General features: G+C 30.1%; 1 protein-coding gene across 1 annotated transcript; it reads right to left on the minus strand.

The window, feature by feature from the left end:
• Window positions 1-682: 682 nt before the first annotated feature.
• LOC129893260 (NAC domain-containing protein JA2L) lies at window positions 683-2,302 on the minus strand. Its single transcript, XM_055968770.1, has 3 exons — window positions 1,957-2,302; window positions 1,606-1,874; window positions 683-1,500 (listed from the first exon to the last, which is right to left on the minus strand). The coding sequence occupies exons 1-3, from the start codon at window positions 2,135-2,137 to the stop codon at window positions 877-879; spliced, it is 1,074 nt and encodes a 357-aa protein (XP_055824745.1). The 5' UTR covers window positions 2,138-2,302; the 3' UTR covers window positions 683-876.
• Window positions 2,303-12,984: the final 10,682 nt, after the last annotated feature.

Here is a 12,984-nt window from a genome sequence, read left to right on the forward strand (position 1 = left end):
AAAATTTGTGACTAGTACTATTTTTGAATAAATTAATTTCCAATAGTCATTTCAATGTCTCTCTTTTTCCTCTGCACCAATCATGCATTTGGTTATTACTATTACTTTTTACTATTAGAATTTCTATGTATTCATAATCGATTACGTCTATCCTTCAATAAACTAGAATCACAACAATATTAAATTTGGTCCTACTAATGAATCATATGTTTTATTCTAACGAGGATATCCCTAAAGAATGTTCTTACTCATATTTGAACAGGTTATTTGTCCAATAAAAAGAGTAATAGACGTGTCATTTCTTATCCACTCTTAATTCATTTTTAACCCATTTTATTCCATAATTGAACTTAATAGACGAGTTGATTAAGTTAAGCTTACAAAATGACAAAAATGATCTCTTATATATATAAATAAATTATCAAGTGGACTCTTAGATATATTATTATTAGTTTTTATTTTTTAAGAATTTTCAAAAATCAATATTCATTTTTATCTTCCATCAAATATTTTAACAAATTATTAGATTTAAGCACCAAAAAAAGATGCAACAAATTCACGTTAAAGTCACAAAAGTTTAGAACCAAAAAAAAAATAATTAAAAATTAGCTAAATCATCCAATTTGTATTCCTATGAGTACATTACCATAGCCTTAAATTTGAGTACAACAAAATAGATACATTGTATATGTTCATAATTGCATGAACAAATCTTGTGAACTTTTTTTTTTTTTTTTGTTGCTATTTTTAGTCCCCAACCAAAGAATAAATGCCCTTTTCACCGCAATAATCGTGACGATTTTTTCCAAATTGTCTTGAAGTTAATCTAGGAACATTCACATTTTACCCTTTCCAATGCTTCTAACTTTTCACTATTTACCCAGTAAACCCCACATTCACTGTTTGGGTCGGGTACCGAATCCCAAACGGGTCAGGCACCGAGTTCGTATAAGTGCCCGGAAACCCGGTTGAGTTCTCCGGGAAGAAACCCGGGTTAACGCTGTTAAGTCGTTGAGCTCTAACACTGCTTTCTACTTCTTGATCAACTCCTCCTTCAAACTTAGCTTCGCCGTGAAAATTTAACGCCGTTGGGTTGGCGAAAAATTCATTCATATTATTCAAATTGTTGTTGTGATTGTGATACTGATTGATGTTCACAAGCACCGGAGTTTGATTTCCGGTTGCTGGTGCTTGATTTCCGGTGGTCAATTCATGAAACGAATTAAATCCAGCTAGAGTTGCCCAGTCGAAATTCCCAGAACCCAATTGTTGAAGATTGAGCTTGTCATCATCTTGTTGAATATTCCTAATGGAATTCACTCTCGGTAATGAGAAATACCGGTCTTCAATTACTGGTAGAGATTCCAGCATATCGTCAAATTGAGACGAAGAGGATGATGATGAACCATGGCTTATATCCTTACTCTGTAAATCAGAACTACTCAGTTTTTGTCCAACGGAATTCTTCTTGTAAATCCTACATAGAACCCAATCGTCCAACTGAAACATACCAAAAAAAATCAACTCTTAGTGTCAAATTCAGAATAAAATTTCAAGAATTCATAAATTTTAAATTCTAATTCTGAAATAATAAAAGATATATACCCTTGAACTTCCACTTTTGGTTGAAGATTCACTGAGTCTATATTCATGCATAATCCAATTAGTTTTTGTTCCTTTAGGTGCTTTACCAATGTAAAACACTAAAGCCTTTTTGATTCCAACTTTTCTACCTTCAGTAGTAATTACTTTATCAGTTCCAGTTGCTTTCCAATACCCAGAGCCAGCTACTCTGTTTGGTCGAGATCCATTCGGATACTTTCTATCTCTTGGACTGAAGAAGTACCATTCCTTTTCTCCGAAAATCGCCTTACCTTTACGAAATTCAACAATAAAACTAATATTAGTTAACTTAATCAAGTTTAAAAAAACTAAAATTAATTTAGAAAAACTTACTTGGAAGAACCCATGGATCGAATTTGTACAAATCAATTTCTGCAATGATTGGTAGGGAGAAATCATGGCCAGCAACTTTACGGCATAAATATTGAACTAAAAGCTCTTCATCAGTCGGGTAAAACCGAAACCCGGGTGGCAAGCTTAGTTGTGTAAGAGGATCCGGTTCCTGAACACCCATTTTCTTCTGGCAACTAAACAAAATGTAGAGAGAGAAGAAAAGAGCAGCAAGATTTTAGGAAATTGGAGAGGAAGAAAATTAGATTTTCTGAAATTTCTTGGATTGTGAGCTATGGGGTTCTTTATATAGGCCGGGAAAAAAAGACTGGCTCAATATATTAAGCTTTCACTGTACGTAAGATCCAAAAAAAACAAAAAAAAGAAGACCATAGAATACATTAAGTTTTTATTAGGTGGAGGATTCGAAGAAGAATCGAGCGAAATTTTTAACGGTAAAATCTCACAAATAAAATTTGAAAATGATAGAATATACATAAATTTTATCATTTTTTCGTAGAAGCAGATAAACTATTTTTAAAATACTCTCGTCTCAAGTAAAGGAAGAAGGAGACAGTTAAAAAATAATAAGAAAATGGTGAAAAATCTATCAAAATAGAGCAAAAATAACAACAAAATAGTGCGATAATCAACATACCATGATAGATTATTGAAAGCATGAATACACAGTTCGATATATCAATAATAAGAATTATAATAAAATAAATAATTCAATGATAAATATCAATCACCCTAAGCGAGAAAATCCTATACTACCTACTAATCTGCAACCTTAGTACGTATTCACCAAATCTTTCTAAGGTCATACCATTAATAATCTAAAACTGTGTCGTATCATGTTTTATCACCTAAGATTAAAAAAAAAATTAATACAAAAAAATACTAGTGATAAGTACGGTCGTCCTTTTCTATTGGGACCCAAAGTTGATCATGCGTTTAAAAGCCAACACGTAGTAATGGTTTTCGATGTTATCAAGCGTCCGACCTTATCTAACGGTGAAAAGAGAATGCAAATGCATGATCCATAATAGCCACGGAAGAAAACTATTTCACTTTTGGAGAGTGTATTTATATTATGTAAAATTTAACTTATCTTAATTAAGAAGATAAGTGTATGTTGTTATGTGCCATCAAAATGTCAAGGGAAATTTTGTCAAGTGGTAGTCAAAATAGTTATGTTGTACCTTGTATAGGTGCAATAAAATTCATAAAACTGATTATGATATATGTATCAACTCCTAAATTTACTGTCAAGATCAATGGGAAAGGTTATGGTTATTTTGAAGGGAAGAGAGGATTGAGACAAGGGGATCCTGTCTCCCTATTACTCTTTATACTTGTTATGGAGTACCTCTCAAGATTACTCAAGAGCATGAGTTATCTGCCAGACTTTCAATTTCATCCTATGTGTAAAGCACTCAGGCTGAATCACATTGTATTTGCAGATGATCTAATGATCTTTTGCGAAGGAGACATCAAATCTGTAACTAGAGTTATGGAAGCCCTAAGTCATTTCAGTGCAACAACTGAAATTGTAGCAAACATGGACAAATTCAATTTATTCATAGCAGGAATAATTGACCAAGAGAAGCAACAGCTCCTGGAAATTACTGGTTTCACACAAGGAACCTTTTCTATTAGATATTTGGGATTACCCTTCACATCTAAGAAGTGGAGTAAATCAGAATGCCACCAGCTAGTTGACAGATAGTAAGCAGGATCAAATACACCTATGCAAAGCAACTTTCCTATGCAGGAATACTACAAGTGGGAACTGAAATGTTGCTTTTGTAGGCAAATTGTTATGTCAATTAGCTATGAACAAAGAATCTTTATAGCTGAAATGGGTGCATGAAATTTACATCAAAGCAGACACAATTTGGATTCATAGAGCTCCAACAGACAGTAAATGATATTGAAGGAAGATTACATACTCGCTGTCTACAAATATATGTTTAGAGCCCGTTTGGATGAGCTTAAAAAAAGTGACTTTTATGTATGAAGTGTTTTTAGAACTTTAAAGTGCTGAAAGTTATTTTTATAAATAAGCAGTTGAGTGTTTGGATAAAAGTGTTTAAATGAGGAAAATTATGTGAATTTTAGGGTTAAAAGAATAAAAAGGGTAGTTTGGGAATTTAGTTAAAATATAAGGAATATAAAAGTAATTTCCATGGTCAAAGAAAATGACTTTAAGCCTTTAGGAAAAAAAAAGTTAGGAATCCTAACTCCTAACTTTTCATTTTTGACTGACTTTAAGAACTTTCTGGCTTAAAGTTAGCATTAGGCAAACACGTCCAAAAGCTGAAAAGGAGCTTTAAGTTGGTTTTGACTAACTTAAAGCCAATCCAAACGGGCTCTTATTCGTCTCCAACACTGATGCTTCACATAGCCTGTATGTAGTGTCTTCCACATGTATATTCATATTCAGCAGTCTATCCTTTGTTAGCAGTCTATTCTGTGCTGCTAACCACATAATGAATCTCCGTCTTGGCAATGATACAGAATTTCAAATTGGTGCAGCTCTCTAGCTTAGCTTGGTTTCCTATCATAGCCAGATAACCACTTGTGATTGAGTATTTCCCATTGGCTGTAAGGGTGAATTGCCCTTTTGTATACCAGTGTTGCATCCTGTCCTTCATTGTGTGTTATGACGGAAGGACGCAAATTAGAAAATAGAGAAAATAAATAACATCAAATTTAACATGGAAAAGTCCTTCAAATCGAAGGTAACAACCACGGGATTTTCGAAATTCGAATTGCTCCACTATAACAATAAGAGGGTTACAAATATTCTCCTAAATTGCTACACAACAATTTCCAAGCAAAGGAGAAGCAATAGCTACAACAACAAAAGTGATAGGAAGAAAACCACCCAAAACAGAGCTACTGTTCGGGACCTAAAACAGGATGTTTCTGACCTCCAAATCCGATCTTCACCGTTCAAATTAAACTCTCTTGTTAATGCACACGTGTTTGTCATGTATGCGTGCGACAGCTCATAAACAATGGTGTTGTGGTCCTCTTCGGGGCTCCGTTTTATTTCTTACAGAACGTTTTATTCAATACAAACATGTTATGAAGAAAAGCAAAATCGATTCTCGAAGAATCTGATTAATAAACAATGAAATAAAATTATTTTTTTTTAAAACTAGAAATGAAATGTTTATGTCTTTATCATCAATCGACAGGTTGAGATTCAATCGTGATAAGTAACAAAGTATCAGTCTCTTCAAAATGCATGAAAGTGATAAATAATAGAGAAAAATATTTTTTTCATGAATCAAACGTGCCCTTAGATGTTTCAAATTAGCATTTGGAGTCACAATTTCAAACTAACAATGTTAATTAATTAATTTTACTATTTCAACAGAGAGATTAAACATGCACATAATGTGTTTCGAGTCACAATTTCGAACAAGCAATGATTAAAGTCGTTCATAAATGGTGTTAGTGCTATGCTTTCCACGGAAAAATGGTGATTTTTCAGATATTTGGTTAATAAGTTGAAAATACTTTCAAAATATCTCGAGAGTTGCCGGGGGGGGGGAGGTTGATGGGATGGTGGGGAGGTTGGGTTGTTGAAATTATCAGTTGAAAATGTTATGAGAGCGTTTCAAAAAATAGATCCTCTCATCCTCTCGAGAAATTGAATTATTTCAAATTAACAAAAGGGATTGTTCAGATGGTAAGTAACCTCATCTTCAATTCTATAATTGTAAATTTGAATCACCAAAAGAACAAAATGATTAGAACTCTTATTGTGAGTTCAGATCGTCAAAAGAGCAAAAAAAAAGTTAGGCTTTTTGAAAAATATAAAAAAAAGTTCATTGAAATTACAGGAAAATGAGTTCTTTAGGAATTCTTTTTAATAATATTTAAAATAAACAATTATAAAAAAAAACTGAATAATTATCTTCATGTCAAACATACCAAAAATATTTAATAATTTATATATACAATATTTGAATACTGTTATATAGTGACTATGAAGTCATGTATTTACGCTAAAGTCATGTGGACTAGGGCGTATTTGTTTAACTTTTCTTCCGTGGACCTAGAAGGATAAGAACTTATTCATGCTTAATTTTTTTTTATCAAATTAATAAAAACATGATATATATTTAACTTATATTCTTATTTCATAAATATATATTCTACTCTTATTCTTTTACTTAATCAATAATAAAATATAATTTAATATAAATATCGAATATGATAAATTAAAATATAATAAAAGTAAAAAAGAAGAAGTTGCAAAGGTCAAAGACTTGAAGCTTCAAATGGAAAATGGAATGTCAATTTTAGCTAAGCATCGACAATAATATTGGCGTGTATGATTGGATCCTTTAATGAACTTTAGTGAACGTGGCATTATTTGAGGAAATTGAACAAAATCAAGAAGCATTTGATTGTCCTAAAGTAAGAATATAGTAGATAAGAATTAGTAATTGTTTGGTAGGTCAAAAGGGCACGTCGATTGCTTTTTCGTAATTTATAAATTATGAAGTTGATCATAATGAGGTTGAGGTTTGTTGAGTTCTTTTTATTGCCACGTGCTATATCTAAAATATTAAATAAAGTCATGCTCATCTTTTCATTTTACGTTTGCTGTTTTCTTACTGGTCCACGATAATATATATAAAGTCATATAAATCCTTGGTTAATAGAATGATTGTCCAAACAACTACAACAATATACTCAATATAGTCACTTAAAATAAATTTAGGATAAATATAAGAATATACACAAATCATATCTTTACTTCTTACTTTAGAAGTAAGATAGAAAAATTACTTTTGACTCAAGATAAAGATAGAAGTACAAAAGACAATAATAGGGACAAAAACAAAAAGAATCTAGTGGTAGAACAACACTACAACAAAATAATATTATAATTATACTATACGAAATCATAAATAGCAACAGAAATTAAAGAATATGAAACTAAGAGAGTAGTCCTACGACTACTAATAATAAAGGTGACAAGACAATGCACTCTTATCTACTAGTATGAACGTACTAACCTTTTATCCTAATTCGTATCTTTCTCACTTTCCTCGATAAGTTATAATCGTATCATGTCTTGTCTAATCATCTCTCCTTAATACATCTTCGATCCACCTCTACCTTTTCTAATTAAGTCATCTATAATCAATCTTTCATATTTCTCCACTAAGATATCCGCGCATCTAATGAGTATTTCTTTTAGCTTTTAAAAAATAATTTCTCTGCTTACCTCCATATATAAAAGTATATTATTTCACAAAAAACTTTATTAAACACTTCACTTTATCAAACATAATTTTAATAATCGAACATCCAAACTTCCTGTTAAATAATTTATTCACCTTGTCAAGTGGAGTATTTATTTCCTACTTCCAGCTTAATTAGTCTTAGATAATTTGTGTTTCTGATATTTTTCAATTAAAAAGTCGAGAGAGACGTAGGTCAAAGATGTTGGAGATTATGATTATTTCCCTGCTACGTATGTGATGATGCTATGTAGAATGAAAATAACGTCAGTGATCCCCTCTCTTAATTAGATATTTTGAGTTTAAGAATTTCAAAAAATATTTTTTTTTATTGAAAGTGTCGTTCCTAAAAATGAGCTCTGTAATATGCAAATTCAAAGTTAATCGTATCCCAATATAAATAACAAATCAAATGAAAAAGAAGAAGATAGAATAAAGTAAAGACATCTCAAATATCTTTGATGAAAATTTTGGCTCCGCGCCACTGAATCAAATATGGATCAATAAAGGTTATGTAATTTATCATTTGAACATCTTTAAATAATAGTACTTTACTAAATTTAATTTATGTCTACAAGATATGTATGTATGTGGCATCTTTTCTTTTAAAAACTATTTCGTGCACACTTCATTCTGTTATTATACTTTTGATCGTGATTTAATTGGATTTAATTAGGACTGTCTACTTGTTCCTACACGAAAATTATGAAAGCGCACATATTCTCAACATCATAGCCATCACAATTATTCATGAAAAATCATCATTTTCCTATAGGCAAAAGAAAATAAAATCAGCCTTATACAGTGTTAAATAACATAATTGATCCTATTAGAACAAATATGACTTACTTAAAAGATACGTGTGTGAGTCTGAAGTCACCACTACTGAGAATCTCCCTAATCTTAGAATAAATAAATTACTATTATATATTTTCTATCTTATATATATATATATATATATATATATATATATATATATATATATATTGTATATTTTATGCACGCAAAAGAAGAATTATATATATTGAGCCTACAAAAACATTAGATCTGTGATAGACTGATAGCAATGAATTGCCAGAAATATTGATAGGTATGATAAATACCAACGTACACAAATGAAAAATTGTAAGTGTGTCAGATAAATAAATGAACAAATTATCATAATAATATCATATAGAAAGAAAAGAAAAGACAATTCAAATCACATTAATAAAACAGAATACAAGACATTAATCTTAAATCAACTACTACTCAAGATTATGTTACTATTTCTATAATTATAATTTAATCTCTACTATGATAGTACATGATAACATGACTAATCTTACACATAAATTGTAACGTGAGTATAGTGTTTAAATAACATGAAAAAAGTTATTTTTAATTAGTAGTTTGACCTAATCTAGTTACACGTGGAAATTGTATTTTACGACTCCAGACACTGCTATAAATGATTGTACCCACCGACCAATCAAAATAGTCCCATAATTGTATTGTACTACAGCACATGTGTTACTGTGGCTAAATACTGTGCTCTTACTCTATTCCAGGAAATTTAAATATACTTTTGATCTTGTAACATGAGTAAATTACACTCTTAAATTTTCATTAAATTTAGGAGTGTTTTTAATACTTCTTTCTATTTTTTTTATTAAAATCTCTATGCTCCTATAGAATTTGAGACCACTCGCTACATTATATGAAAAATTGAGAATGTATATAAATTTAGTTAGTCAAGTAGATAGTTATAAGGTTTAATTGGTTTGATTTTAAGATATGGTCCACTAGACCTCGTCAAAAATATGTACGAGGAAAGAAAGATGGATGATACGAAATTATTGTAAAAATTGGGCGGGCTAGAAAATGATCAAATCGGTATTTAAGTTTATCTATTGTATAAAATAAAATGTAATTAAATATGAAAAAATTATATGAATACACATCTTATTTTATCATAATCTATAAAAAAAAATTATAAATTTTCTCTCGGATACATCACTCCCCTTTGACCTCTAGTGATACATTCCTATCCCCTTCTCAAATACATCTCTCCCTTCTTGGATACATCCCTCTCCTATGTATTCGGAAGTCCTATCCCGGCTCTGATACATCTTTATTCCCTCTCTAATACATTTCTCTTATCTAGGATACATCCCTCTTCTATGTATCTGGATGTCTATTGATGTATTTGAAAATACAGTGATGTATCCAAAATTCATAATTTTTAAGCAATTTTTGTAATTTCGAAATGAATAGAAAAATACTATAAATAACTCTTAACACTATGAGATTTATGTAAATTACACTTAAAATATAACTAGTTTTTAATGCAAAAATAAATTAAAACAAACATATCCCTAACTAAAACACTAAAAAACACGAAAGATTAACTAGTAGTCCAAATACCATGAAAAACACTCCTTGAATTTGAAAACAAATGTTACAATGATTTATTATTGTTTTTCCATGTTTTAGTTAAGGATATTTTTTTCTCAAATTTTATTCATGTATTAAAATGTTGCTAAACATTGGATAACTTCTAAAACAATGATTAAATGTTAATTAGTGGTCCAAAAAAGTGGCAGTTTGCCTAATTTTCTCTGAAATTATTAGGGTTTGGACCAATGGAGGAGTTCATTTAAACTAGTATCACATTCTTCAACAGATAAAGATGGAAAAACTTCAAAATTATTGGTGCAATAAAAATATCTATATGCTTTTCCTACCTCATTTTATATGCTCCCTTCGTCCCAATTTATATGATATAAAAATTTCGAGAAACGGTCTTCTTTATTTTGATCGTGCATTTAAACATACAATTTTTGAAAAATAATTTACATATTTAAGAATTATCTAAAAAGTATTGTAACTTATAAGAATGAAAATTTAAAAATATTTAAAAGACATCATACAAATATATTGCTTTAAGAACGTTTTTGTTTAACTCTCAAAATTCAAACATATCATATAAATTGGAACAAAACTCAAAAGAGTTATATCTTTTTTTAAGTTGATAGCCAATTAAGACTTTGATTGTATTTAGAATTTAATGCTTTTCTCCTTGAATGCTTTTTATTCAAAACCATAAAATAATACTCCACCTTGTGGAAGACTTCGAGATATTTTCTGGTTGAATGAAAATCAACATAAAGTATATGATTGTACTTGGACCAAACTACTTTTTGGCTCTTTAAAAGCTAAAGAAAAGATAAAATACAAGTAGGGGTGTACATGGATCGGGTTAGTTCAGATTTTTTATAAACTAAACCAAATTATTTGTGTCGGATTATTAAATTTATAAACTAAGCCAATAAAAGTTAAGTTTTTCGATATCAATTTTTTTCGGGTTTCTCGGATTTCTCGGGTTTTTCATAGTATCTAATAAAAAGCACAGAGCAGTGCTTCTTAAAAAGAGTTCTAGTACAAAATATCAACATATAAGATGGAGGCAGAACACTGTTTGAAGTTTTAACTTTATAATATAACTTTATAAAATGAGTTTTTTTGTATATTATTTAGATGAGCTTCTCAAATCCAAATCTAAATGTAAGAAAGAAAACAAAAATTATGAAATTTTTTTAAAAAATATTTATAAATTATATTTTAATAAATATTTTTATGTATAACATAATTTAAAAGTAGTATATCTATAATTGGGTCGGTTTAGGTTAAGTTTGACTTTTTTTAGTTAAAACCAAATCAACCCTATAATGGTCGGATTTTTTTTCCAAACACCAAACCAAGTCAAACCAAACCACTAGTCGTTTTTTTTTCCGGTTTGGTTCGATTTGTCGGTTTGGTGCGGTTTATCGATTTGCCCTGTACAGCCCTAAATACAAGGATTGATTTTTGGGAACTTACGTATGTGTATCTTTCGATTATCTAATTTATCAAAATGGCAAAATTATACACTATCAATATATTTTAATTATATATATATAGACACACACTGCCTATACATTATGCACATTTCTTGCAAACTAATTAAGGGCTGAAAGACATTGAATTATAACTTTCCCTTGATTTTAACTTGAATTTAATAATGATTCTTCGAAATCACGTTCATCTTGTTTAATATAGTAAATATTAAGATGGACGTAAACTAGTACAAGATTGAACAAATTAATATATAAATGATTGCATTAGGAGGGTGTTAATGACACACATATATATAGATGATAAAATAAGTTAAAATCGTTTGAGATGGTTTGGTCATATATTATGTAAACATTCAATTGAACTCTAAGAACCTCACTCTGCTTTTATCAAGAGAGACGTAGCGACTCAATCAAAATAATTAGGTCTTGAATTCTTTCGATTCGTCTGACCACGCATCCTTTTTGAAGCTTAATAATATGTTTTTCTTCAATTTTCGAAACAATTTTTTTGAACAAATTAAAGAACAATGCATAGTAGTGTATCATGATGATGTGGGGACTAGAAGTTCAAAAACAACAAAGAAACAAATGGACTTTTGTTTAGAATTAGGTTATAAACTTAACATAGTAATAGGTGCAGAGATTGTGGTCGGATAAGTTATGGACATGCCCCAATTAGATGAATCTAATACTTTGAGTTTGTTAATGCACCCTTTTTGTTGTGCCCCGCATTTTCTTTCCAATTAATAAGACCTTATCCTAACTTGTTCCACCTCTTTTGCAACACCATGAAATCTTCGTTTCTCATTTTTTTTGTGTGTTATTTGGTTTAAATTTTCAAAATGGTTAGTCTCGTGAGTTTGAATTTCAGTACTGTTGAGTTTCCACATCGATGGGTGATTTTTTTTCTAAAAGGTTCCCTCAGAGGGGATTCAATAGATAAGCCAAAGGAGCATGGAGGAGACGAAAACTGACCTCCGCATTACAAAACTAGGAGTGAGGGCACATCCTTACTCTCTAACTTATCAAAATAAAAAAAATAAAAAAAAGGAGGAGGGTTACTCCTCGTCACATAAGCTTACAAAAATTCTAAAATCTATAGTACTAGAAGATTAGTTATTTGGTTTTCTTATATAATTTTGGATAGAAAATTCTAACATCATTAGCTAGTTTCTGGGATTAGATTAGAATTAAGTTTCATTTTCTTATTAGAGTATCAGAGTCAAAAAACATCTCAATTCATGATTTTTGATCGACATTAAGTCTATCATATATTGTTCACACAAGTCCTGAATGTGCTAGGTGACATTGATTAATGGTTTCCTCATATTGTATTGGATAACCATCATTTCATGAACTAATTTATTGAGATTAAGTTGTGCTCAAAGTCCATTTGTTATCAATTACATTCTTACTGGCGAATTCACAATTTAAAGTAGACGAGCTCAATCTTTAAGACTTTTAGCACTTACTGTCATACAGTTTTTAAATATTAGATCAAAATTCAACATTTTTTCAGAAATATTGGAATCAGACACCTTTCATACTCCCTTTGTTAAAGCAAAGAGCAAAAGAAAATATTTTGGTTTTATGTGGAACCCAAACTTTCAAAATAATAATTTAAAAGAATTACCCAACAAATAGTTTTGCCCCTCCAATTTAAATGGAAAAAAAGAAACTTATTTCTTTGCTTCTAATCTCTCTGATCAGCTGTTCTTTAACAAGATAATAGATGTTGGCCAAGTATCAAAAACAACATGTTACTACAACAATCATATTGAGGCTGAAAATAAAACACATACAAAAGTTTAATGTCTCAAATGTATCTGATGACAAATCAAAAATTACAATTTGGATCAGTTTGCAAATTTTCAACAGTA

The sequence above is a fragment of the Solanum dulcamara genome, chromosome 6 (genome assembly GCF_947179165.1).
Source record: "Solanum dulcamara chromosome 6, daSolDulc1.2, whole genome shotgun sequence".
In the NCBI taxonomy this organism is placed as follows: Eukaryota; Viridiplantae; Streptophyta; class Magnoliopsida; order Solanales; family Solanaceae; genus Solanum; species Solanum dulcamara.

Excerpts from the sequence above, each read along its gene's own strand:
- LOC129893260 (XM_055968770.1), bottom strand. The coding sequence starts at position 2,137 with ATGGGTGTTCAGGAACCGGATCCTCTTACACAACTAAGCTTGCCACCC. Across the intron at positions 1,875-1,956 it reads CGATCCATGGGTTCTTCCAA|GTAAGGCGATTTTCGGAGAA; the intron begins GTAAGTTTTTCT and ends AATTTCGTAAAG. Across the intron at positions 1,501-1,605 it reads CCAAAAGTGGAAGTTCAAGG|TTGGACGATTGGGTTCTATG; the intron begins GTATATATCTTT and ends GGTATGTTTCAG.